The sequence below is a fragment of the Narcine bancroftii genome, chromosome 9 (genome assembly GCF_036971445.1).
Source record: "Narcine bancroftii isolate sNarBan1 chromosome 9, sNarBan1.hap1, whole genome shotgun sequence".
Classification (NCBI taxonomy): Eukaryota; Metazoa; Chordata; class Chondrichthyes; order Torpediniformes; family Narcinidae; genus Narcine; species Narcine bancroftii.
The window spans coordinates 73,983,359-74,011,002 of record NC_091477.1 but is presented as its reverse complement, the minus strand read 5'-3'; the positions used below and the strand labels follow the sequence as shown (position 1 = coordinate 74,011,002).

The 27,644-nt window shown below is 43.3% G+C and overlaps 1 protein-coding gene across 17 annotated transcripts in view; it reads left to right on the top strand.

Annotated features, from left to right (window-relative positions):
• LOC138742284 (ephrin type-B receptor 1) overlaps positions 1 to 27,644 on the top strand; it is a 507,783-nt gene that overhangs the window by 156,538 nt on the left and 323,601 nt on the right. For 4 of the 17 annotated variants that reach the window (XM_069896473.1, XM_069896475.1, XM_069896474.1 and 1 more), the window contains exon 3: positions 22,421 to 22,472. The exons of the other annotated variants lie outside the window; for them this stretch is intronic. In XM_069896473.1, coding sequence (XP_069752574.1) covers positions 22,464 to 22,472 — 9 coding nt within the window. In that variant the 5' untranslated portion in view covers positions 22,421 to 22,463. The remainder of the gene's footprint in view (positions 1 to 22,420; positions 22,473 to 27,644) is intronic. 17 annotated transcript variants of the gene reach the window in all.

Below are 27,644 nucleotides of genomic sequence, written 5' to 3'. Positions count from 1 at the left end.
TTAGGTGGTGGAGGTCCGTAGTAGGATTTCTCTATTGTGTTCCATGTATGGTTCCCAAATTTGTTCGAATATTGTGATGTTATTTCTTAAATTATATGTTATTTTTTCCAATGGAATACATTTATTCATTTCTATGTACCATTGCTGTATTCTCAGGCTATCTTCTAATTTCCAGGTTGACATAATACATTATTTTGCTACAGCTAAGGCTATCATAATAAATCTTTTTTGCCCTTCATCCAAATCGAGTCCAAGTTCTTTATTTCTTAGAAGAAAGATCTCTGGATTTTTTGGTATGTTGCTTTTTGTGATTTTATTTAATACCTGGTTTAGATCTTCCCAAAATTTTTCCACTTTCTCATATGCCCAAATTGCATGTACTGTTGTTCCCGATTCCTTCTTACAGCAAAAACATCTGTCTGATACTGTTGGGTCCCATTTATTTATCTTTTGGGGTGTGATGTATAGCCTGTGTAACCAATTGTATTGTATCATGCATAACCACGTGTTTATTGTATTTCTCATAGTTCCGGAGCATAGCTTTTCCCACGTTTCATTCTTTATCTTTATGTTTAGATCTTGTTCCCATTTTTGTTTAGGTTTACAGCTTGTTTCCTCATTCTCCTTTTCTTGCAGTTTGATGTACATGTTTGTTATAAATTTTTTAATTATCATTGTGTCTGTAATTACATATTCAAAATTGCTTCATTCTGGTAACCTCAGCCTGCTTCCCAATTTGTCCTTCAAGTAGGTTTTCAGTTGATGATATGCAAACATTGTATCGTGAGTTATACTATATTTATCTTTCATTTGTTCCAAAGATAATAATTTATTTCCCGAAAAACAATTTTCTATTCTTTTGATCCATTTTCTCTCCCATTCTTTAAAGGAAAGGTTATCTATTGTGAAAAGGATTAGTTGATTTTGCATCAATATTAATTTTGGTAGTTGATAATTTGTATTATTCCTTTCTACGTGAATTTTCTTCCAAATGTTGAGCAGATAGTGCAGTACTGGTGAATTCCTACGTTGCACCAACTTTTCATCCCACTTATATAGTATATGTTCAGGTACCTTATCTCCTATTTTATCTAGCTCTAATCTGGTCCAATCTGGTTTTTCCCTTGTTTGATAAAAATCTGATAGGTATCTTAATTGTGCTGCTCTATAATAATTCTTTAAGATCGGTAGCTGTAAGTCCCCTTGTTTGTACCATTCTGTTAATTTATCTAGCGCTATCCTCGGTTTTCGGCCCCCCCCCCTTTCCTTAAGAATTTCCTTATTATTTTCTTTAGCTCCTTGAAGAATTTCTCTGTTAGGTGAATTGGTAATGATTGAAATAGGTATTGTATCCTTGGGAATATATTCATTTTAATACAGTTTATCCTTCCTATCAGTGTTAGTGGTAAGTCTTTCCAGTGCTCTAAGTCGTCTTGTAATTTTTTCATTAATGGCTGATAATTTAGTTTAAATAGATGGCCGAGATTATTATCTAATTGTATACTTAGGTATCGAATTGCTTGTGTTTGCTATCTAAATGGTGATTCTTTCTTAAACTTTGTGAAATCCGCATTATTCATTGGCATTGCTTTACTTTTATTTGCATTGATCTTGTACCCCGATACTTCTCCACATTCCTTCAATTGCTTATGTAATTCTTTTATTGATATTTCTAGTTCTGTTAAGTATTCACTGTGATTCTGGGAGGACATTTTCGGCGACACTAGGTATTAGTCTATTAAGGAGAATCCTAGCGAAGATTTTGCCTGCAATGGAGAGCAGCGTGATTCCCCAGTAGTTTGAGCAATCTGATTTCTCGCCTTTGTTTTTGTACAGGGTGATGATGATGGCATCACGAAGGACCTAAGGCAGCTTTCCTTGGTCCCAGCAGAGCATGAAAAACTCATGCAGTTTGGTATGCAGAGCTTTGCCGCCAGCCTTCCAGTTGTTCAATTGCCTTATTTGTCTCTTCCCGGGTAAGGACCTCATAAGCTCTAGCCTCAAGGGTTGTTGAGGGAGCTGGAGCAGGGCGGATTCTTGGACTGAGCGGTTGGTACTGAAAAGGGATTGGAAGTGTTCTAACCATCGATTGAGGATGGAGATCTTGTCGTTGAGGAGGACTTCGCCATCTGAGTTGCGCAGAGGGCTTTGGACTTGGGGTGAGGGGCCGTACACAGCCTTTAGAGCCTCGTAGAAACCCCTGAAGTCGCCAATGTCGGCGCTAAGCTGGGTTCATTTGGCGAGGCTAGTCCACCACTCATTTTGGATCTCCCGGAGTTTGCACTGAAGGTGGCTGCATGCGAGACAGAAAGCTCGTTTTTTTATCTGGCCAGAAAGGCTTTGCAAGGTGAGCCTGGTGGGCAGATCGCTTCTTTGCCAGCAGCTCCTGGATTTCCTGGTTGTTTTTATCAAACCAGTCCTTGTTTTTCCTGGAAGAGAAGCCCAGTACCTCTTCAGTGGATTGCAGTATGGCCGTTTTCAGCTGATCCCAGAGGTTTCAGGAGACGTGTCCGTGTCCGCTTGGAGGTTTGCCTGAAAGTTTCCTCTCACTGCATCTGACTGCAAGTTTCCAACATTGAACCTCTTTCTGGGGGCCCCACTGTTCTTGAGCTTTGGCTTGAAGTGAAGGTTGAGCTTACCGCGAACAAGCCGGTGGTCAGTGTGGCATTCCGCGCTGGGCATGACTCTGGTGTGGAGCACATCTCATTTGTCTCTTCCTCGCACCAGAACGTAGTTTAGGAGGTGCCAGTGTTTGGATCGGGGATACATCCAAGTAGTCTTCAGGCTGTCTCTCTGCTGGAAAAGGGTGTTAGTAATGACAAGCCGCTGTTCTGTGCAGAGTTCCAACAGGAGGCGCCCGTTGTCATTGCACTTGCCGACACCATGCTTGCCAAGGATTCCTGGCCAGGTTTCTGAGTCTTTGCTGACGCAAGCGTTGAAGTTGCCAAGGATGACAACCTTGTCAGCTGTAGGGGTGCGTTGTTTGAGGTTGCACAGATCAGTGTAGAACTTGTCCTTTTCTGCTGGTTCCGCCTGAAGGGTTGGAGCATAGACACTGATGAGAGTGATGTGTCGCTTGTTTTGAAGGGGGGGTCACATGGACATGATCCGGTCAGAGTGGCCTGTCGGGAGGTTTTTGAGTTTGGAGACAATGGATTTCTTGACCATTAAGCCAACAGCAGATAGGCGTCATTCAGCCTGAGGCTTTCCAGTCCAGTAGAGTGTGTAGCCCATGCCGTGTTCTTGGAGGCTGCCTACATCTGCAAGGCGGACTTCGCTGGGAGCGGCTATGTCTATGTCGAGTCTGAGAAGTTCATGTGCGATGAGGGCAGACCGACGTTCAGGTCGGTGGCTGTCAGCTTTGTCTAGCATGGTTCTGATGTTCCAGCATGCTAGATTGAGTTTGTGTGCATCTTTTGAGGGGGAGAACGTGGACCTGTCCTCGGGCCTGCGCAAAGGAGCTTTTAGGTGGAGTGCAGTGTGCGCAGTACTGGCCCCACCCTTCATAACCATGTTTCGTGTGCCGTGGCCAAGCAAGCTGGGATGTGGCAGCGAGGTCCTTGGGTCGTAAATTTTATATCGGAGTGACCTTCTCCTATGCAGGTTGCTTAATCGGGCTGAAGAGGCCTGCCTCCCCTTTTAGGTCGAAACATTGCTGGAGATCTACGACTGCTGTCCCCAATTATGGAGTGGTGCGCCCTGGAATCGGCCTGCGTGCATTTACTCCTGCCGCAGCAAAGTAAAGGGGATGGAGCAATGGTTGAGGATGCGAAAGAAAAGTTCTAGTAGAAATTTTTAAGACTGGAGAGAACTCTGCAATGGAGTTCACAGTTGTTCGTGGTTAGACTATTGGTTTTTGAGGTGTGTATTAAACTCTGAAATACAGTCTGAAATACGCCTCCGGCGGCGGCAGCAACAGGACTTCGGGCCCCCCCGGGCAGCAGCGGGTCCTCGGGCCTCCGGCGGCAGCAGCAACGGGTCCTCAGGCCTCCGGCGGCAGCAGCAACGGGTCCTCAGGCCTCCGGCGGCAGCAGCAACGGGTCCTCAGGCCTCCGGCGGCAGCAGCAACGGGTCCTCAGGCCTCCGGCGGCAGCAGCAACAGGACCTCGGGCCTCCCGGACGGCAGCAGTATGTTAGTATTAAAGCAGCAATAACCCAGGTTAGAATCAGCCAGTCACAGTATCCAAAACTCTACTAGCACCTGCAGGAAAGTCCTCAGGCGTAACGGCCGCATTGCGGGGAGAGACAGCAGCCGAGACGGGGTCTGCCCGCACCGCTCCCCGAGTACCAAACACAGGCCACCTTAATAGAATAATACCTAGTGTTGCCGAGAATATTCTCCCAGAATCAGTGCGGCTTTCGCGCAAACAGAGGAACTACTGACATGGTCTTTGCCCTCAGACAGCTCCAAGAAAAGTGCAGAGAACAAAACAAAGGACTCTACATCACCTTTGTTGACCTCACCAAAGCCTTCGACACCGTGAGCAGGAAAGGGCTTTGGCAAATACTAGAGCGCATCGGATGTCCCCCAAAGTTCCTCAACATGATTATCCAACTGCACGAAAACCAACAAGGTCGGGACAAATACAGCAATGAGCTCTCCGAACCCTTCTCCATTGACAACGGCGTGAAGCAAGGCTGCGTCCTCGCACCAACCCTCTTTACTATCTTCTTCAGCATGATGCTGAACCAAGCCATGAAAGACCTAAACAATGAAGACGGTGTTTACATCCGGTACCGCACGGATGGCAGTCTCTTCAATCTGAGGCGCCTGCAAGCTCACACCAAGACACAAGAGCAACTTGTCTGTGAACTACTCTTAGTAGGCGATGCTGCTTTAGTTGCCCATTCAGAGCCAGCTCTCCAGCGCATGACGTCCTGTTTTGCGGAAACTGCCAAAATGTTTGGCCTGGAAGTCAGCCTGAAGAAAACTGAGGTCCTCCATCAGCCAGCTCCCCACCATGACCACCAGCCCCTCCACATCTCCATCGGGCACACAAAGCTCAAAACGGTCAACCAGTTTACCTACATCGGCTGCACCATTTCATCTGATGCAAGGATCGACAAAGAGATAGACAACAGACTTGCCAAGGCAAATAGCGCCTTTGGAAGACTACACAAAAGAGTCTGGAAAAACAACCACCTGAAGAAACACACAAGATCAGCGTGTACAGAGCCGTTGTCATACCCACGCTCCTGTTCGTCTCCAAATCATGGGTCCTCTACTGACATCACCTACGGCTCCTAGAACGGTTCCATCAGTGCTGTCTCCACTCCATCCTCAACATTCATTGGAATGACTTCATCACCAACATCGAAGTACTCAAGCTGGCAGAGTCCGCAAGCATCGAATCCATGCTGCTGAAGACCCAACTGCGCTGGGTGGGTCACGTCTCCAGAATGGAGGACCATCGCCTTCCCAAGATCGTGTTATATGGCGAGCTCTCCACTGGCCAACGAGATAGAGGTGCACCAAAGAAGAGGTACAAGGACTGCTTAAAGAAATCTCTTGGTGTCTGCCACATTGACCACCGCCAATGGGCTGATATCGCCTCAAACCGTGCATCTTGGCACCTCATAGTTTCCACAATATAGGACATTCGTTTTGTGGGACGGGGAAACTCTTGATCCTCCCCATGTGCAGGGTGACTACTGGTGCATAGACATCAGCTGGAGGAAATCGAACTCTGGGTTCCTGAGCTTGAGTGGCAGCTGGCACCGCCCATCTACGTGGTGGTTAGCGCAACCCTATTGCAACACCAGTGACCTGGGTTCGAATCCATCATTGAATTTTTGCATTCTCCCTATGTCCATGTGGATTTCCTCTGGGGGCTCCGGTTTCCTCCCACCCTCTGAAAATATACAAAGTTAGTGGTGTAATTGGGCAGCGCGGTATTCATGGGCCGGAAAGGAGTTTGATGGCATTGCATCATCAACATTTAAAAAAATGTAAAAATTTAATGTGATACTGAGAGTTTAATGGATCAAATTGTTCAAGGGGTGGTCACTGTGGCAGAAGGGTGCACTGGGTCAGTGTGACTACCGTTCGTACAATTCAAGAGATCCCTGCGGGCATCCGGTTCTAACCAGTTTTCAGATCTAAATAGTAACGGAGAAAGGAGTTTCCAATGGGGAATAGAGCCGAGCGGAGACCAGAGCACCATAGCTGTTCTGTGGTATAGCAAGTGAGGAGGAAGGAAAAGAATGCATTGGTAAAATGGTTGCTACATTAGGGGAGCAAAAGCAGTGGTAAGACAATACTTTGATACTCCTCCTCATCTCAATAGTAGAGCTGGGCTAGTGGCACCTTTACAGGGCAAACAGAGGAAAGCCTTTATGTGTTTTGTGCAAATGGCAATAAAAATCTTGAATTGAGAATTCCTGGTGCTGTGGACAAGGAGGCCATTAGCCGCTGACCATTCTGGTACATCAGAAGTTATGGCCCACTTTTGTTACCAGTGATATGAAAGTGAAATACCTAGATGCTCTAAGTATGTTTGGAAAGTTAGGGTAGAGATTATGGAGCAAACTTTGAAAATGCAAGTGTCCAGATGAATTCCAGGATCAAAAAAGGACCTGCACCACCAGGTTCAGGAACAGTTGCTACCCCTCCACCATCAGACTCCTCAATGGCAAACTTTATCAGGGGCTCATTTAAACACTCTTACTGGTGCACTTTATTGATTTTCTTTGCTCTCTCCGCATTGCACATTGTTTACATTTGTTTTCTGTTTACTGCTCTTTTATTTATTTACATGTTTATACTGTGTACAATTTATATTTTGCACAGCCAATTAGGAGTAATTCTGCCACTCCTGCAGGAAAAGGAATCTCAGGGTTGCTTGTGATGTCACGATGCACTCTGACAAGAAATCTGAAATGGTTGGCAGGGATGTGGATAATGCAGAACGTTGTTGTAGGTTACAGCAGTTAATAAATAGGATATAGAGTTGGTCAAAGAAGTGGCAGATGGAGTTTCAATCTGGATAAGTGTGAAGTGATGCACTTGGGAATGTCAAGCCTGAAGACAGAGTACATGTTTAATGGCAGGATTCTTAATTTGGAGAAACAGAGAGATCTTGGGATCCAGATCCATAGATCCCTCAAGGTCGCTGTGCAAGTTGATAAGGTGGTTAAGAATGTCCTTGGTGTGTTGGGCTTCATTATTCAGGGAACTGAGTTCAAGAGCCACAAGGTGCTGTTGTATAAAGCTCTGGTTATACTGCACTTGGAGTACTGCATTCAGTTACAGTCTCCTCATTTCTTGAAGGAGAGGGTGAGGAGGAGATTTAGGAGGATGTTATGAGAAGATGTCTTATGGTCAATAGAGCCTGGGATTTTATGTTTGGAGCAACAAAGGATGAGGGGTGACTTAATAATACAAGATTGAGAGGCTTGGATATGGTGGACAGCCAGCACCTTTTCCTGGAGCGATAATAGCAAATCCCAGAGGGCATTTGTTTAAGGTGAGTGTAGGAAATTTTAGGGGAATTTCTCCCCCCCGCCGTCACCGAGTGGCGAGGGCTTGGAATCTATTGCCAGGATTGTGATAGATGCTGGTACCATAGGGACATTTAAAAGCCTCTGATAGGCACATGAATCTATGAAAAAGAGGGTCATCAGTGTGAGATAGATAAAAAAATTAGATTGTTGTGAAGGAGGATTACATAGGTTGGCACAACATGGGCTGAAGGGCCTGAACTGTGCTGTAATGTTCTATGTTACATAGGGGTAGAAAGCATCTGTAGGCAGATGGGATTACTTTAGATTGGCATCCTGCTTGGCACAGACATGGTGACTGAAGGTCCTGTTATTGTGCTGTACTGCTTCATGATTTTTCACTGCAAAGTCTACAGGACCAGCCGGCAACCCAGCCGCACTTCTAAAGACAAGCATGCAGAATAGCTGCACCTCCTGCTAAGGTTTTCTCACTCAGTTAACAGCACTGGCAACCACCCAACAATATTGATCAGATAACCTATCCACAAAAAGCAGCATAAACCTCTGCTCCCTCAGATTTTCCTCATTTTTGTCAGTGTTGGAAAATCTAAAAAATGGCGGCACAGTTGGTGGCGATGCTGTTACAGTGCCAGCAACAGGATTTTGAACCTAGCACTGCCTCTAAGGAGTTTATACATCCTCTCCGTGTCTTGCACTCTGGTTTCCTCCCACCATTGAAAACTTACAGGGTTGCAGGTCAATTGGGCAGCATGAACTTATAGGCTGAAAGGGATGCTGTATCTCCAAGTTTCAAAAAATGCCTTTCAATCAGATCATGATTGTGTATCATCTACCAACCTCTGTTCATCAAGAATGTAACCTTAAAAGTATTCAAAGGCTCAAATAACATTCAAGAAGCTTAAACAAGGTCACGCTAATGTCATTTCTGTCGATCTCCCTCCAAGTTACACACCATCCTGCCTTGGAACTATAACACTGTTCCTTCATTTCTGGAACTAAATTCTGAAACCCTCTTATCAATCAAGGTGTAATCTCACCACCTTAAAGTTTATCCAGGGAGAGGAGGGTAGAATATGGGGATCCGGTGATCAATTATCTCATCTGCAAAGCTCCAATCTGGATTCTGATGAATGCACGTCAATGGATGGCATGGGCAGACCCACGATGTGGTTGGAGTTGAATAAGCAAGCTGCACATGTTCCAGCATCACCATCTCTTCATGTTTTTTTTCCCCTCTCATTCTCTGGATTACCCATGGTTGGAACAAGGTCAGCACTGAGTAGTAACGGAATGCACACTCATTAGAATGGCAGCCTCAGCTGTACTCATTAGAACACAGGAAATAGGAGCAGGAGTCACCCATCGTGCCTGATCTGGTGGTGGGCTCAGCTCCACTTATTGCATCTGCTTGATACCCACAACCCTCCATTCCCCAACTATTCAAAAAATCTGTGCCTTAAATACATTAAATGAAGCAGTCTCTAATTGAGCAGAGAATCCCGTAGATTTACATTCTGGTCTTAAATTTACTACCCCGAACCCAGAAGCTATACATATGTTATATTTAGCCATATGATTCAGACACAAATCTATGACCCCCATTAGCTCTACTTGCACCTGACATGTCTTTTCTTGGCCTCATCTATTGTCAGGGCTCAACGTAAATTTGAAGAAACAACCTTCATGCTTCTATCTAATCAATTCCACTGATAATTTTGAGTTTCTATGTAAGTTCACCCCTCATCTCTTTAACTACCAGTGAGAATAGTCCAAGGGTTATAAACCTCTCCTCATCGGCTAACCCCCATTTCCAGAACTAGTCTGGTGAACCTCCTCTTCAGCACCACCATAGCCAGCTGAAAACTCCCACCCCAGCCCCTGCTAAAGAGTTCTTTGTCTGGTGAGCAAGTAACTGAAGCCCTTTTGCTGCAATGAGTACCATCTACAAAATCTTGCACATTTGTTTAGATACAGCTTGCGTTATGATCCTGTGCCACCAAAATACACCCATGTGACCAAATAACCTACATCTTTGGAACATGGAAGTATCTGTAGGAAATCCATGTGGTCAGGTCGAGAATGTACATGCTCCTTAAAGACTATGGTGGATTTTAATCCAGGGCACTGATGCTGCAATAGTGTACTAACCATGCAAAGTTTCTGCAATTGCAGCACTTGGACTTGTGACCCCTCCCACCTGGAAGGGCAGCAGATGCCTGAAGATGCCACATCTTCTAAATCACACCATTTTCTTCATCATTCCTTGACTATCACTGGGTTTAAATCCTGGAAGTCACTAGCCCTCAGCCCACAATTATACCTTCACCACAGACTGTGGTAGTGGAAGGCTCGTCCCCACCTTGAAAGAGCTGATTTTCAAAAATCAGTGATAAAATGCTGGTCTTGTCAACAATACCCATAGTCCATTCTCCACTTCCTTCTTGAAGAGATCCAAAAAGTTACCTGTTCAAGAGAATTAAAATAATGCGTAACATTGGACACATTGAGTGTTGCAGTTTTCATGAGTCACTTTTATCCTAAACCCACCCGACCTCGAGAATTGATAATGTGGCTGAAGGGAAAAGCAGCAGGATATCTACCTTCCTTCTTGAACCCAAGGCATCCAAACTGAGGGACAAATAAATGAAGGACAAGGGATCAAAGTGCATTTCCATCAGTCCAAAATGGCCAATTATCCACAAGTATATTTAAGGGAGGGGTGAGGGGGTGGGGGTGGGTTCACAGAATTAATTCCATGTTACTTTCCCCTATTTTAAAGCTCCTTACCATTTTCTTCTTCACTAGTTGATTGCTCTGTTTCGGGATATTCTGCAAAAGGCAATGTGTACATTGGTATAATCTTTACAATAACCTTTTGTCATCATTTTTAATCAACACGAGCATTTTATGTTCTTTCAGGAATTCCCTTAAAACCATTCCCATCTTTATCTTTCTTGAAACCTGCCCCTTTGGCCAATCCAATTTTTACTTCCTCTTCAGTTGTCTCTCCCAGTGCATCTCAGAGATCCTTGGGACACCCAGGACCTCCAGTATCCAGCCAGAACAATTCCAGATCCTATACATACACCAACATATTGTCCATGGGCCTCAAGCTGATGACACAAATAAAATGGAGGAAAAACGCCATGTTCCATTCAACAATCTCCAACCAGACAGCATCAATATCTCCAATTTCCAGTAAGTCCCTCCCTTCTTTCTTCTCCCTTCATCCCTCTGTCTCCTTTCCAGCCCAAAATATTTTCTCTTTTGTTTTCCACAGATGCTGCCTGACCTACAGAGATCTGTCAACACTTTTTTAAAAATCATTTTCTGAAATGTCTATCTTTGTCCATGATATCACCACTGTTTATTATCAGCCTCAACACTCGATGGCTTCACCAAATGAGCTTTTCTGGAAGGTAAAATCACAGGGGATCCCAGATGAGATAGCAGAATGGATCAATAATTTAGATGAAAATTTAAATGGCATGATAGGCAAGATTGTGGATGACACTAATGTGTGTGGTACTGAGGATAGTGAAGATGGTTGCCAAAATTCACAGCAGAATCAAGTAAAGTCACCTTTATTTCTCGTTTATACCATGCAGTGCATGGTAAAGATGAGATTCCATTTCTCCAGGACCATGGAGCAGATTTACACAAATGCAAGTTAGAATAGAAGTTAAAATATTAAGACATACAATAAAAGTCCATGTACATTATCGACACATGTTCTAGGAATTCAAGAGCCTGATGCTTGGGGAAAAAAAAACTGTTCCCCAATCTGGACACAAGGGCCCGAGTGCTGTAGCACCTCCTACCAGATGGCAGAAAGGAGAAAAGTTTTTGAGGGTTGTGTGGAGTCCTTCACAATATTTCTTGCTTTTCACCTGCATCATGTGTTGCAGATGTCCATCATGGTAGTAAAAGCCCCCAATGATCTTTTCTGTTGACTTCACTATCCTCTGCAGGGTCTTGTGGCCCAAGAAGGTGCAGCTTCCAAACCAGGTGGTGATGCAGTTGCACAGGGGTGCTCTCAATACATTCTCTGTAGCATCTAGTGAGGATGGAGGGTGGGAGATGAATTTTCATCAGCCTTCGCAGCAAGTAGAGACACTGCTGGGCTTTCTTGTCAATTGAGGGTGTTAAGGGATCAGATAAGGTTCTCTGCCAAGTGCACTCCAAGGAACTTGATACTCTTGACGACCTCAGCAGTCGAGCAGTCAATGGTCAGCAGAAAGTGATCCCCTGGCCCTCCTCAAGTCAACCATCTTTTTAAAAAAAATGTTCAGATACAGGTTGTTGGCCCTATGCCTCATCTTTGTATACTGACTCATCATTCTTACTGATCAGGCCCACCGTGGTTGTGTTGTCAGCAAACTTGATGATGTGGTTGAAACTATGTTTAGCTGCACAGACATAGGTCAGCAGAATGAATGGCAGTGGACTAAGTGTGCAACCCTGGAGAGCCCATGCTCATAGTGATGGTCTTGGAGGTGCTGTTACTGATCCAAACTGTTTGAGGTCTCCTCGACAGGAGTTCCAATTTAGACCCAGCAGCCTCAACTTCCTTATCAGGTACTGAGGTCTGATTGTGTTGAATGCTGAGCTGAAGTCAATAAACAGCATTTGAACGTACCTGTCCTTATTTTCCAGGTGGGTGAGAGCTAGATGGAGGGTAGTGGCAATGGCATAGTCCATAGAGTGGTTGGATCTCTATGTGAACCGCAGGGGATCCAATGATGGAGGAGCAGGAGCTTGATGTTCCCCATGACAAACCTCTGAAAGCACTTCATGATGGTGGACATGAGCGTGACTGGATGGCAGTCAATGGAGCAGGACACAGATGACTTCTTTGCATGGGGAAAATGGTGGCAGCTTTGAAGCACATTGGGACCACAGCTCTTCTCAGGGAGATGCTAAAGATGTCAGTGAGAACATCTGGCAGCTTACCCTCACATCCCTGGGAATGTTATCCAGTCCAGTAGCTTTCTATGGGTTGACCTTGCCACTGTAAGACACCGCACCTGATCATTTGGAGGAGAGGGTCTTCTTCGCAGCCACCTCATTTCTCACCTCAAAGCGCACGTAGAAGTCATTCAGTGCTTCTGGGAGGGAGGCATCACAAGCACAGGCAGATAGGGTAGTCTTATAGTTGGCGATGTCTTGGAGGCCCTGCCACACACGTTGCGTGTCCTTGATGCATAGAAAGTGACTATGAATGCAATGGGCATGCACACACTTTGCTTCCCTGATGGCCTTAAACAGTTTGGCTCTTGAAACAGCAAAGGCTATCTTGACACCTGCTCTGAAGGCAGAGTCTCAGTTCCTCAGGATCTCAATCAGTCAGGCTGAGGAATGGAATTTAATACCAAAAAATGTGAGATGCAATATGGATAGGACCTACACAGTGAATCGTAGGGATCTGGGGAATCTTGTACAGCACAAGCATCTTTGAGTACAGCTACTGTACATAGTACCTTGAAAGTGGCATTATAGATAGGATGGTCTAAAAGGCTTTTGGCATATTGGCCTTCAATCAGAGAATTGAGTAGGAAATTTGGGAGGTAATGTTGCAGGTGTACAAGATTTTGGTGAGGTCCCATTTGAGGGATCGTGTTCATCTGTGGTTTCCTTGCTATGGAAAGATGTTGCCAAGCTGAAGAGTGTGTAGAGAGAAGATTTATGAGGATGTTGCCAGGACTTAGAGGCTTGAGCTGCAGGCAAAGGGGTTTATTCCTTGGAGTGCAGAAGGATGAATGATTATCTCTGAGGTGTACAAAGTCACAAGAGGTAGATTGGGTGAAAGCAGAGAGCCTTTTGCACAGAAGTAGGGGGAAGTGGTCAGTAACCTGAGAAGATAGGTACAAGGTGAGGGTGGAGATTTGGCAGGAATTGGAGAGGTTTTTAAAAAAAAATCCCCACAGGATGGTGTGTATAGAACAGGCTGTTGGAGGAGGTAGTTTTTTTTAAAACTTTTAGAAAATTTTTCACACTATGAACCATACTAACCAAAGTACACACAAACATTTCCCTCTTGAATATTCACAGTGTCATTTTCTCCCCTTTTCCCCCCCTCCCCACCCACTCAACATTCAACCTATATGATACATTAAACCCATTAAACAATGTCATCACACAATAAAAATAAACATGAAATTTGTGTCATCCACTTTTACATACTGGGTCAGTTCATTTCGTCTTCTTCTCCTTCTGTCATTTTAGATGGTGGAGGTCCGCGGTAGGACTTCTCTGTTTTTTTCCATGTACGGTTCCCAAATTTGTTCGAATACTGTGATGTTATTTCTTATATGTTATTTTTTCTAATGGAATACATTTATTAATTTCTATGTACCATTGCCATCTTCTAATTTCCAGGTTGACATCATACATTTTTTTGCTACAGCTAAGGCTATCATAATAAATCTTTTTTGTGCTCCATCCAAATCGAGTCCAACCAAGTTCTTTACTTCTAATATTACTTAGAAGAGAGATCTCTGGATTTTTTGGTATGTTGCTTTTTGTGATTTTATTTAATACCTGGTTTAGATCTTCCCAAAGTTTTTCCACTTTCTCACATGCCCAAATTGCATGTACTGTTGTTCCCGTTTCCTCCTTTCAACGAAAACATCTGTCTGATACTGTTGGGTCCCATTTATTTAACTTTTCGGGCGTGGTGTATAGCCTGTGTAACCAATTATATTGTATCATGCGTAACCTCGTGTTTATTGTATTTCTCATAGTTCCGGAGCATAGCTTTTCCCATGTTTCATTCTTTATCTTTATGTTTAGATCTTATTCCCATTTTTGTTTGGGTTTACAGCTTGTTTCTTCATTCTCTTTCTCTTGCAGTTTGATGTACATGTTTGTTATAAATCTTTTAATTATCATTGTGTCTATAGTTACATATTCAAAATTGCTTCCTTCTAGCAACCTCAGTCTGTTTCCCAATTTGTCCTTCAAGTAGGTTTTCAGTTGGTGGTATGCAAACATTGTACTGTGAGTTCTACCATATTTGTCCTTCATTTGTTCAAAAGATGATAATTTATTTCCCGAAAAACAATTTTCTATTCTTTTGATCCCTTTTCTCTCCCATTCTCTAAAAGAAAGGTTATCTATTGTGAAAGGGATTAGTTGATTTTGCATCAATATTAGTTTTGCTAGTTGATAATTTGTTTTATTCCTTTCTACATGAATCTTCTTCCAAATGTTGAGCAGATGGTGCAGTACTGGTGAATTCCTATGTTACACCAGCTTTTCATCTCACTTATATAGTATATGTTCAGGTACCTTCTTCCCTATTTTATCTAGCTCTTATCTGGTCCAATCTGGTTTTTCCCTTTCTTGATAAAAATCTGATAGGTATCTTAATTGTGCGGCTCTATAATAATTCTTAAATTTTGGTAGCTGTAAGCCCCCTTGTTTGCACCATTCTGTTATTTTATTTAGTGCTATCCTCGGTTCCCCCCTTTCCATAAGAATTTCCTTATTATTTTCTTTAGCTCCTTGAAGAATTTCTCTGTTAGGTGAATTTGTAATAATTGAAATAGGTATTGTATCCTTGGGAAGATATTCATTTTCATGCAATTTACCCTTCCTATCAGTGTTAGTGGTAAGTCTTTCCAATGTTCTAAATCGTCTTGTCTTCTTCTTTGGCTTGGCTTCGCGGACGAAGATTTATGGAGGGGGTAAAAAGTCCACGTCAGCTGCAGGCTCGTTTGTGGCTGACCAGTCCGATGCGGGACAGGCAGACACGATTGCAGCGGTTGCAAGGGAAAATTGGTTGGTTGGGGTTGGGTGTTGGGTTTTTCCTCCTTTGCCTTTTGTCCGTGAGGTGGGCTCTGCGGTCTTCTTCAAAGGAGGCTGCTGCCCGCCAAACTGTGAGGCGCCAAGATGCACGGTTTGAGGCGTTATCAGCCCACTGGCGGTGGTCAATGTGGCAGGCACCAAGAGATTTCTTTAGGCAGTCCTTGTACCTTTTCTTTGGTGCACCTCTGTCACGGTGGCCAGTGGAGAGCTCGCCATATAATACGATCTTGGGAAGGCGATGGTCCTCCATTCTGGAGACGTGACCCATCCAGCGCAGCTGGATCTTCAGCAGCGTGGACTCGATGCTGTCGACCTCTGCCATCTCGAGTACCTCGACGTTAGGGGTGTGAGCGCTCCAATGGATGTTGAGGATGGAGCGGAGACAACGCTGGTGGAAGCGTTGTAATTTCTTCATTAATGGCTGATAATTTAGTTTGTATAGATGGTCTAGATTATTATCTAGTTATGTACCTAAGTATCGAATTGCTTGTGTTTGCCATCTAAATGGTGATTCTTTCTTAAACTTTGTGAAATCCGCATTATTCATTGACATTGCTTCACTTTTATTTGCGTTGATCTTGTACCCCGATACTTCTCCATATTCCTTCAATTTCTTATGTAATTCTTTTATTGATAATTCTGGTTCTGTTAAGTGTACTATGATGTCATCTGCAAATAGACTGATTTTATATTCCTTCTCTTTTATTTTTATCCCTCTTATTTTATTTTCTGTTCTTATCAGTTCTGCCAGTGGTTCTATAGCTAACGGGAACAGTGAGGGAGATAGTGGACATCCCTGCCTAGTTGATCTGCTTAATTTAAATTGGTTTGATATATATCCATTTACTGTCACCTTCACCAATGGTCCCTTATATAATGCTTTAATCTAATTAATATATTTCTCTAGTAAGTTGAACCTCTGTAGTACTTTTAATAAATAATTCCATTCTACTCTGTCAAAGGCTTTCTCTGCGTCTAAGGCAACTGCCACTGTTGGCGTCTTGTTTCCTTGTACTGCATGGATTAAGTTAATGAACTTACAGATATTGTCTGTTGTTTGTCTTTTCTTAATAAATCCAGTTTGATCTAGTGTTACTATTTTTGGTACACAGTCGGCCAATCTGTTTGCTAATAGTTTAGCTATTATCTTATAATCTGTGTTAAGTAGAGATATTGGTCTATACGATGCTGGTGTTAGTGGATCTTTCCCCGTCTTTGGTATTACTGTAATCATTGCTCTTTTGCATGAATCTGGCATGTTCTGTGTTTCTTCAATCTGGTTCATTACTTCCAGGAGAGGAGGAATTAATATTAATTTAAATGTTTCATAGAATTCTATTGGGAGTCCATCCTCTCCTGGCGTTTTATTGTTCGGTAGTTTTTTTTTAATATCTCCTGTATTTCCTCTATTTCAAATGGTTTTATTAATTTATTTTGCTCCTCTGTTTGCAATTTCGGTAGTTCAATTTTAGTTAGAAATTCATCTATTTTGTCTTCTTTCCCTTTGTTCTCAGTTCAATATAGTGGCTCATAGAATTCCCTGAACTTTTCATTGATCTCCGTTGGGTTATATGTAATTTTTTTTGTCCTTTTTCCTCGGTGCCAATTCCGTTCTTTTAGTTTGTTCTGTCTTAAGCTACCACGCTAGTATTTTGTGCATTTTTTCTCCTTGCTCATAATACTTCTGTTTCATCTTCATTATGTTCTTCTCCACCTTTATGTTTGTAGTGTTTCATATTTTTTTTTTGTCTGCCAATTCTCTTCTTTTAGTTGTATCTTCCTTTATTGCTAATTCTTTTTCTGTACTTGCTATTTCCCGATTGTAGTCCTTCTTCATCTTAGTTATATAACTTATTATCTGCCCTCTGATGAATGCTTTCATTGCGTCCCATAGTATAAACTTGTTTTTCACTGATTCCATATTTATTTCAAAGCACATTTTAATTTGTCACTCAATGAATTCTCTAAAATCTTGTCTTTTAAGTAGCATGGAGTTTAATCTCCATCTGTACATTCTCGGTGGGATGTCCTCCAGCTCTATTGCCAATAACAAGGGTGAGTGATCCGATAACGATCTAGCTTTATATTCTGTTTTCCTAACTCTCCCTTGAATGTGGGCTGACAGCAGGAACAGGTCTATCCTTGAGTATGTTTTATGTCTACCCGAATAATATGAATATTCCTTCTCCTTTGGGTGTTGTCTCCATATATACAAAAGTTGCATTGCCTGCATCGATTTAACCATAAATTTGGTTATTTTCTTTCTGTTAGTCTTTTTTCCAGTTTTATCCATCTTTGAGTCCAAATTAAGGATAAAATCCCCTCCTATTAGTATATTCCCCTGCGTATCTGCAATCTTCAAAAAGATATCTTGGATAAATTTTTGATCTTCTTCATTAGGTGTGCATACATTGAGCAAGTTCTAAAATTCTGAATATATCTGACACTTTATCATTACATATCTCCCTGCTGGATCTATTATTTCCTCCTCTATTTTGATTGGTACATTTTTATTGATTAATATAGCTACTCCTCTGGCTTTAGAATTATATGATGCTGCCATTACGTGCCCTATCCAATCCCTCCTTAATTTCTTGTGTTCCACTTAAGTTAAATGTGTTTCTTGTATGAATGCTATATCAATTTTTTCTTTCTTCAGTAAATTTAACAGTCTCTTCCTTTTAATTTGGTTATGTATTCCATTAATATTTAAAGTCATATAGTTCAACATGGCCATTTCATACTTTGTTTACCTTTCCTTTCCGCTTTCTCATCACCACCTTCCCTCCTTATCCATTTCTGTTTTTTTTTAAGACACTGTAAGACAACACTTCTAAAACATAAAATATTTCCACTATTCCCACATCTAAAATTCCCTTAACCCCAATAGTCTCTCCCATCTCTGAGTTGCCGTTTGTCCTTGTCGGGCAACTACATCTCCCATCTCCATTTGGATTGCGAACCCGCTCGCAAGTGTCAACTGATTTCGCAGTGACTGTTATTCTTCCCCACCCAGCCCCCCTGAAAAGATTTTTATCTTCACATATAACAAAACTCACTCTCTTAATTCTTCCCTTACTTCCTTTCTTCCCTTTCTTTCCCTTCTTAGTTTTTACTTATATTTTATTCTTCTTCTTTTTGCTTATACTTTATTCTTCTTCTTTATATGTAGTTTGTCATCATTCTTGTTCTTGTTTCATCTCTTCATCTCTCTGTCTGTTTTGTAGGCGTTCTGCAAATTCTCGTGCTTTCTCCGGATCTGAGAACAGTTTGCTTTGCTGCACTGCTGGATATCTTAACATAAATTTGTAGCCTTTTTTCCATAGGGTTGATTTAGCTGTGTTAAACTCCTTTCTCTTCTTCAGGAGCTCAAAACTTATGTCTGGGTAGAAAAAAAAATTTTTGACCTTTGTATTCCAGTGGCTTTTTGTCTTCTCTTATTTTTTTCATTGCCTTCTCCAATATATTTTCTCTTGTCATATATCTTAGGAATTTTACTAGAATGGATCTTGGTTTTTGTTGTGGTTGTGGTTTAGGGGCTAATGTTCTGTGTGCCCTTTCTATTTCCGTTCCTTCCTGTAATTCTGGCATTCCGAGGACCCTGGGGATCCATTCTTTTATAAATTATTTCATATTTTTGCCTTCTTCATCTTCTTTAAGGCCCACTATCTTTATATTGTTTCTCCTATTATAGTTTTCCATTATATCCATCTTCTGAGCTAACAGCTCCTGTGTTTCTTTAACTTTTTTATCAGATTCTTCTAATTTCTTTTTTAAGCCATCTACCTCCATTTCTATGGCTGTTTCTCGTTCTTCCACCTTGTCTACTCTTTTCCCTATTTCTGTCATGACCATCTCTAATCTATTCACTTTTTTTTCTGTACCTTTTATTATTCTTTTTATTTCACTGAATTCTCATGTCAGCCATTCTTTTAATGCTTCCATATATTCTTGAAATTTTTTTTATCCATGTACTGTCCCTTCCCTTCATCTTCCATTTCTCTGTGTAGAGTTTGATGTTCTCCCTCCTCTTCCTCTGAGTCCACTCCAGGATCTGTATCCTTTACCTCTGTCTCTTCTGACTTTCTTGTTGGGTTGTTTATCTCAGTTTGCTGGGTATTTTTGTTTTTATTAATGGTGTCTTGGTGTTGGTCCTCTTCCTCTGGGCTGGTCATCTGCTGTTTCTCTGATTTCCTTTTTTCACTTTCTTCCTTCTCGTTCCTGTTATTTTCTGTGTCTTCCTGCTGGGAGCTCTGCTGTCAGGTCATTCTCATCTGTTCAAGCTGTGGAGATCCACTCCTCAGCTGGTCCCCCTTCCCGTCGGTGTTGTTTTTGTCGTGCGCATCGCACATGCGCGACTCCTCACGCATACGCGGTTGCGCATTTCTTTGTAGTCCTGCTCTCGGGGTTTACACTGACCTCAGGAAGCGGGCTCCTCTCTCCACAGCGGGCCCCTACCTCTTTGTACAGGTAAGGCCTTTACCTTTATCTTCCAACGTCTTTCCTTCTTCTTTTCTTCCCGTTGTTTTTTAGGCTTTTCTTTCTTTGGTGCCATTTTCTCTACACCTTTATTTTTAATTTGTTGTGGTTTGTGTGTCTGTGGCTTTGCTTTTTCTTTATTTCTTCTTTTCGGGAGAAGGCTGGTATTCTCCTACCGGCCAGTACTCCATCACGTGACTCCCCTTGCAGATGACACTATGGTTGAAGGCATTGTTGTCAGTGAAAAAGGTTTTCAGACCTTGCAAAGGGATCTGGACCAGCTGAAAAATGGTAGATGGAATTTAATGCAGACAAGTGTGAGATGTTGCATTTTGAGAAGACATGCACGCTAAATGGTAGGAGTGCGATAGAACAGAGGGATCTGGGAGCGCAGATACATAATTCTCTGAAGGTGACAGCACAGGAAGATTGGGTTGTAAAGAGAGCATTTGGCATTTTGGCTTTCATAAATCAAAGTATTGAGTTTTTGAGTTGGGATGTTATGGTAAAGTTGTACAAGACATAAGTGAGGCCAAATTTGGGGTGTTGTGTGCAGTTTTAGTCACCTAACTACAGAAAAGATATCAATAAGTTTAAACGAGTGCAGAGAAGATTTACTAGGATGTTCCATGGACTTCAGGAACTGAGTTACAGGGATAGGTTAGACACGCTAGGACTTTATTCCCTGGTACATAGAAGAATGAGGAGAAATTTGAAAGAGGCATTTAAAATTAGAGGGGAATAGACAGAGTAAATATAGAAAAATGGCAGGTGGAGTTCAATCTGGATAAGTGTGAGGTGATGCATTTTGGAAGGACAAACCAGAAGGCTGAGTACAGGATAAATGGTGGTTGCTAAGAGAATGGATGAATAGAGAGGCCTTGGGTCCAAATCCATACACCCTCAATGTCGCCGCACAGGTTGATAGGATAGTTAAGGTCTGTGGAATGCTGGGATTCATTAATATGGGCATGTTGCAACTCCACAAATCTCTGGTGAGGCCACACTTAGAGTATTTTGTTCATTTCTGGTCACCTCATTATAGGAAGGATGTAGAAGCTATGGAGTGGGTTTGGAGGAGATTTACCAGGATTTTGCTTGGATTGGAGGCAAGGTGAGCAGAGCTGGGACTATTCACTTTGGAGCATAGAGGGATGAGTGAAGACTTAATAGAGGTCTACAAGATTATGATAAGCATAGATAGGGTAGACAGCAGCACCTGCTTCCTAGGGCAGGAATAGCAAACACCAGAGGACAGGTGTACAAAGTGATGGGAGGGAGGTTCAGGGAAGGCGTCAGGGGTAAGTTTTTTACACAGAAAGTTGTGGGGGCCTGGGTATCCTTGCCAGGGATGAGGGTGGAGGCTGAAATATTAGGGGCATTTAGACAGGGGCATGGGTGGAAGAAAAATAGAAGGTTTAGTACTTTTAAAAGAATATATGGGCGGACACAACATCAAGGGCCGTGAGACCTGTACTGTTCTATAGTCTTTTTTCCTGTGCTCATAGGTGAGATACAAACCAGAGGACATGGGTTAAGAGGGAAAGGTGGAAAATGAGGAGGAACATCTTCACACAAAAAGTTGTGGAAGTGGGAGTGCCAGCTGAACTGTTGTATGCAGGCTGAATTTTAACATTGAAGAAGAATTTGGACAGTACATGGATGGGAGCGGTATGGAGGGCTGTGGACCTGGTGTGGGTCAATGGGACTAGGCAAAAAAGTTCAGCACAGACTAGAAAGACCGAATGGGCTTGTTTCTGTGCTGTATTGTTCTATGGTTCTTTGGCAAGCTTTAATCGGCAGCTAAAATGCCTACAGAGAGTGGGACATAACCAAGCCCATCATTGGCACAAACCTTCCATCCATTGAAGACTCTTGTGTGAGATGTTGCCTCATGAATGCAGAAAACATCACAAAGGACCTCCATCACTCTGGCCACATCCTCTTCTCACTACTACCTTCAGGCAGAAGGTGCAGAAACCTGAAGAACCTAGTTTTGATTTAATTTAGCGGCTCTTGAACCTCCCCACTATCTTAACCATTAACTAGTCTGGGATCATCAAAGATCTGTCTGCACTTCTGAAACTCACCTTTTATTTCCTTCACTAACTGCAACTGTGAACATTTATCTATCCTTTTATATTTCTTCATTCTTTTTCTGTCTTGATATATTATGCTAATTTAGTTTATCCTTGTGGAGTTGGTGTATCTTACACACCTGTTTGGTTGCAGCAGGAATGATGGTGTATCTTTATGTTGCACTTGAGTGTATGACAATAAACTCCCATTAATCAGTAGCTCATGAACATCATGCTGCCCAACAGGGAGACTAATACAGAGACGTCAGGATGCGATAGAATTCTAACCATGCATCCTGTCAGCAAATGTAATGCCCCTCACAGCATTTAAATTTATTAACAATATGGTGGAAACTGATTCCAGTAATTGAAACCTATGCTGCCAAATTCCACCCAATTATCCTGCCAACCCCACGCATTTTTGTTGGGTGGGAGGAAAACGAGGAGCAGGGGAAACCCACACAGGTCACGGGAATAATGTATAAACTCCTTATAGACAGCGGCGGCTTCTATCCTGCTGGCGCTGTAACGCAGTTGCGCGAACCGCCACGCTAACTGTGCCACCTAATGATGTGGTGTGATCTGTTCTTTAGGTCAGGAAAACATCATGGGGTGAAGGGTCTGCACTGTGCTGCAATGTTCGATGTAAGTGTCAATGCACAACATGCACACATCTGGCAATGGTGAGCAGAGACTGGGATTCCTTTGCTGTTGAATGAGGTGAACATTTAGCGTTAAGAGTGTTATGGTTTCTCTCCGGTCATAACCAGGCCCTCAGCACTGCTCTCTTCTGTTCCCAGTCAGGAGTGCAGTTTATCCCTGTTCTTCTGGTCTCTGAGGCAGTAGCTACCCTGGGCAAAGGCTGGCACAAAGTGGAGAGGGATGTAAAAAGAGTTTAGTAAGTTTAATATGTGCATAACCCCTGTAGTTTGATTAGTCTCATTATTAACCTGTGCTGAAGGGTTTGCTTCCAGGCTATGGCACAGTTCATTCTGTTTCTCTCACACCTCATCAGCTTCCTTCCCCTGGTGCTCCAGACTTTGATTGCTTGAAGCATCAGTTCAGAATTGGCTGCATGGGCCACCACCTCGGCTCCTGTTTTTCTCCCAAGCAACAATTTACAATTTCTGATGTGAATGCATTGGAGAAGGGGGTCAGCAAAAGGTGGCACAGGGAATTGGACTCATCTTTTGGGGAGCTGAAGGTGGGGGGGGAGTGCGGGACACAACAGGAGATGTTCTGGGAGCTCATCCAACACACCAGAAACATTGTGATGGGCAGTTGAGGATGGCGTGACCATAATGAATCATAGTTATAGAGTCATTTGGCATAAAACAGGCCCTTCAGCCCTTCATGTCCATGCTGACCTGATTGCCCACCATCACTCATCCCACTTTGGGATCTCTTAAACTTCCATTCCTTGCCTATGTAAAAGCCTGCAATACACAAATGTGCTGGAGAAGCTCAGCAGGTCATAACGTTTCCACAAGAAGTAAAGAGTAGTCCTTCAACAGCACATTTATGCATCGCACTTCACCTCAACATCTGCAGACTTTCTTCTTCAAAACTATTTAAAAGCCTCTTTAAATGCCTCTTAGTGACTTAACCAACTCCTCTGACATTCTTCTTTCTTCTTTGGCTTGGCTTCGCGGACGAAGATTTATGGAGGGGGTAAAAAGTCCACGTCAGCTGCAGGCTCGTTTGTGGCTGACCAGTCCGATGCGGGACAGGCAGACACGATTGCAGCGGTTGCAAGGGAAAATTGGTTGGTTGGGGTTGGGTGTTGGGTTTTTCCTCCTTTGCCTTTTGTCAGTGAGGTGGGCTCTGCGGTCTTCTTCAAAGGAGGCTGCTGCCCGCCAAACTGTGAGGCGCCAAGATGCACGGTTTGAGGCGTTATCAGCCCACTGGCGGTGGTCAATGTGGCAGGCACCAAGAGATTTCTTTAGGCAGTCCTTGTACCTTTTCTTTGGTGCACCTCTGTCACGGTGGCCAGTGGAGAGCTCGCCATATAATACGATCTTGGGAAGGCGATGGTCCTCCATTCTGGAGACGTGACCCATCCAGCGCAGCTGGATCTTCAGCAGCGTGGACTCGATGCTGTCGACCTCTGCCATCTCGAGTACCTCGACGTTAGGGGTGTGAGCGCTCCAATGGATGTTGAGGATGGAGCGGAGACAACGCTGGTGGAAGCGTTCTAGGAGCCGTAGGTGGTGCCGGTAGAGGACCCATGATTCGGAGCCGAACAGGAGTGTGGGTATGACAACGGCTCTGTATACGCTTATCTTTGTGAGGTATTTCAGTTGGTTGTTTTTCCAGACTCTTTTGTGTAGTCTTCCAAAGGCGCTATTTGCCTTGGCGAGTCTGTTGTCTATCTCATTGTCGATCCTTGCATCTGATGAAATGGTGCAGCCGAGATAGGTAAACTGGTTGACCGTTTTGAGTTTTGTGTGCCCGATGGAGATGTGGGGGGGCTGGTAGTCATGGTGGGGAGCTGGCTGATGGAGGACCTCAGTTTTCTTCAGGCTGACTTCCAGGCCAAACATTTTGGCAGTTTCCGCAAAGCAGGATGTCAAGCGCTGAAGAGCTGGCTCTGAATGGGCAACTAAAGCGGCATCATCTACAAAGAGTAGTTCACGGACAAGTTTCTCTTGTGTCTTGGTGTGAGCTTGCAGGCGCCTCAGATTGAAGAGACTGCCATCCGTGCGGTACCGGATGTAAACAGCGTCTTCATTGTTGGGGTCTTTCATGGCTTGGTTCAGCATCATGCTGAAGAAGATTGAAAAGAGGGTTGGTGCCAGAACACAGCCTTGCTTCATGCCATTGTTAATGGAGAAGGGTTCAGAGAGCTCATTGCTGTATCTGACCCGACCTTGTTGGTTTTCGTGCAGTTGGATAATCATGTTGAGGAACTTTGGGGGACATCCGATGCGCTCTAGTATTTGCCAAAGCCCTTTCCTGCTCACGGTGTCGAAGGCTTTGGTGAGGTCAACAAAGGTGATGTAGAGTCCTTTGTTTTGTTCTCTGCACTTTTCTTGGAGCTGTCTGAGGGCAAAGACCATGTCAGTGGTTCCTCTGTTTGCGCGAAAGCCGCACTGTGATTCTGGGAGAATATTCTCGGCGACACTAGGTATTATTCTATTTAGTAGAATCCTAGCGAAGATTCTAGATATCAACCAGTCTGTGTTTAAAAGAACACTTTCCCATCCGCTCCCCTTTAAAATTCCTTCCTTCCACCCTAAACCTCTGCCCACTTGATTTTAATATGAGTGAAAGATTCTGTCTTCCTCTCCTATCTATGGCCACACGGACCTGCTACAGTGGCCTATTAACCAGCATATCTTAGACCCCCCCCCACCCCGAGGTTTGCCTTGACCCTGATAACCTTCCTACACCTTGACTTCCTTGACCCTAGATACCACACCCTGACCCCTGATAACCTCTCCCACGTCCCTACTATTTCTTTGACCTTGCTGCCCCCATACTCCCACTATTGCCATTACCCCCTTCCACTTGCTGACCATTGTCTTGACTCTGATGCCCCATGCCACTCCCTGACCACTCTCAACCCCTCATAACCCCTCTCACATCTCCATAATTGACCTGACCCCTGATACACCCCTCCGTCACTCCTGCTGACAGTGTCCAACCACTGAAACCCCATGTCTACACTTTCACAATGCCTGTTGGGTACTGACGTGCTGAACTTGACTTAGGGAAGGAAGGAAGCAGCACTCAGCTGCCTCCACTGAAGGGGTCAAAGCCACCTTGGCTCACTTTGGTGGGTGAATTGCCACTACTGGTATCTCCTGGGCAGCAGTCCTCGATATCATGGAGCTGAGCTGGTTATTTCTGCTAACTATGAAAACATATTAACGTCATGACTCTGACCACAGGCATTTTCCTCACAGACGGTGGCTGTGATCATTCTGAAAACTACTGCACGATGACATTTTGCAAGACCAGAATGGTTGTCTGCTCTTCTGTCGCTAAAGTCATCTTGTGAACTGAGTGCTGGGAGTCCTGATGACAAATAATAATGAGTTTATTGTCGTACACATTGTACAATGTGCAAATACATTGGCATTCTTACTTGATGGAGGTGATCAGGTACCTTTGTGTTAAAAAAAAGCCATGATAAAATCAACTAAAGAGATAACTACAATAGTACATTTATTTGAATTAAAAGGACAATAGATAAAAATAAAGAGGTAGATAATGAAAGACTTTGCAATAGTACAAAAAGTCCTTTTGTCATGGCAGAGCAGACCACGATCAGTGTCACAAGGGAAGGTTCAAGAGTCCAATTGGTGGTGGAAAGAAACTGTTCATGAACGAAATGGAGCTGATCTTCAGGCTTCGGTACTTTCTGCCCGAAAGTGGCAGTGGGAAGAGGTTGTGACCGGGCTGTTGGTGTCCTTTACGATGTTGGCTGCCTTCTTGGTCGATTGAAAAGAAAGTTGAATGGGGTCCAATTGGGATCAAGGTGGTATGGAGATAAAGAAGGATGAGAGGACTGAGGACACATGATCTGCCGTGGTTGTATTGAATGATGGTACAGACTTGAAGGCCTGAATGGCCTTGTCCACCTAGTTTTTATGTTTATCATCTATTCGTGCAAGGTACACCTTTTCCACAGAGGATGCGGAATGAGCTGAGGAAATGGTATAAGAAGGTACTATTATGATGTTTATAAGACTTTTATTTGGACAGGTGCATGAATGGGAGGGGATTTGAGGGATATAGGCGAAACACTGTCAAATGACTCTGGTTCAGATAGCCAACTTTGTGAACCCTAGACCTGTTTCCATGCTGTATCATTCTATAAATGGAGTGAGTGGGAGAAAGTTTCAGGGAGATGGTGGAGCTTAGTTTTTTTTAAGAGAGTGGTGGGTGCCTGGAAGGCATTGCTGGGAGTGGTGATGGAGGCTGGTACAAGGTGGATGTTCAAAATATTCTTAGATAGGCACGTGGATGTAAGAAAAATGGAGAATTATGGGTGTGAGATAGGGAAGGGCTAGATCAGTGGCTCTCAATCTTTTTCTTTGGACTCACATACCACTTTAAGTAATCCCTATGCCATCAGTGCTCTGTGATTCGTGAGGGATTGCATCTGATGGTATGTGGGTGGAAAGAAAAAGTTGGAAAACCACTGTTTTAATCGTACCTAATTGACTCGTTGTGTGCACGGTTTCATAACTCCAAAGGAAATGGACCAATAACAATTTTCCTCAAGCCAAAAATTTCCGTAACAAATGGGTGTAGAGCAGTGATTCTGAACATTCCCTTCCCACTCACATCCCACCTGAAGCAATCCCTTACTCATCACAGAGCACTGATGGTATAGGAATTACTTACAGTGGGATGTGAGTGGGAAGGGAAGGTGGCGAACCACTGGGCTGGACTAATGTTGATATGGGTCACCACAACATGTGCTGTACTGTTCTATGAATCAAGGGAGGTTGCTCAATGCAAGTAGGGGCTGCTGAGGTCAAAGGTCAGCCATGATGTTTCCGAAGAACAGATCGGAGAGGTCAAATAGCTTCTGCCTGTGCTATTTTTTTAATGATTTGACATAACCGACTCATTTGAGGATTATCCATCCAAGCGGAAGAGGGAAGGAATGATGGCAGCAAGTGGTTGGTCGGGGAGGCATTGTAAAGGAAGACCTGCAATTGGGCAGAACAAATTGTATCTCTTACATAATTCCTTAATTAATCAATTATTCCATTATTGTTGACTGCCAGATGGTAGAAAGTAAACTCGATGGTCTTTTAAACATCTTTAATTCCTTTGTTGCTGTAACACTGTTGATCTCAT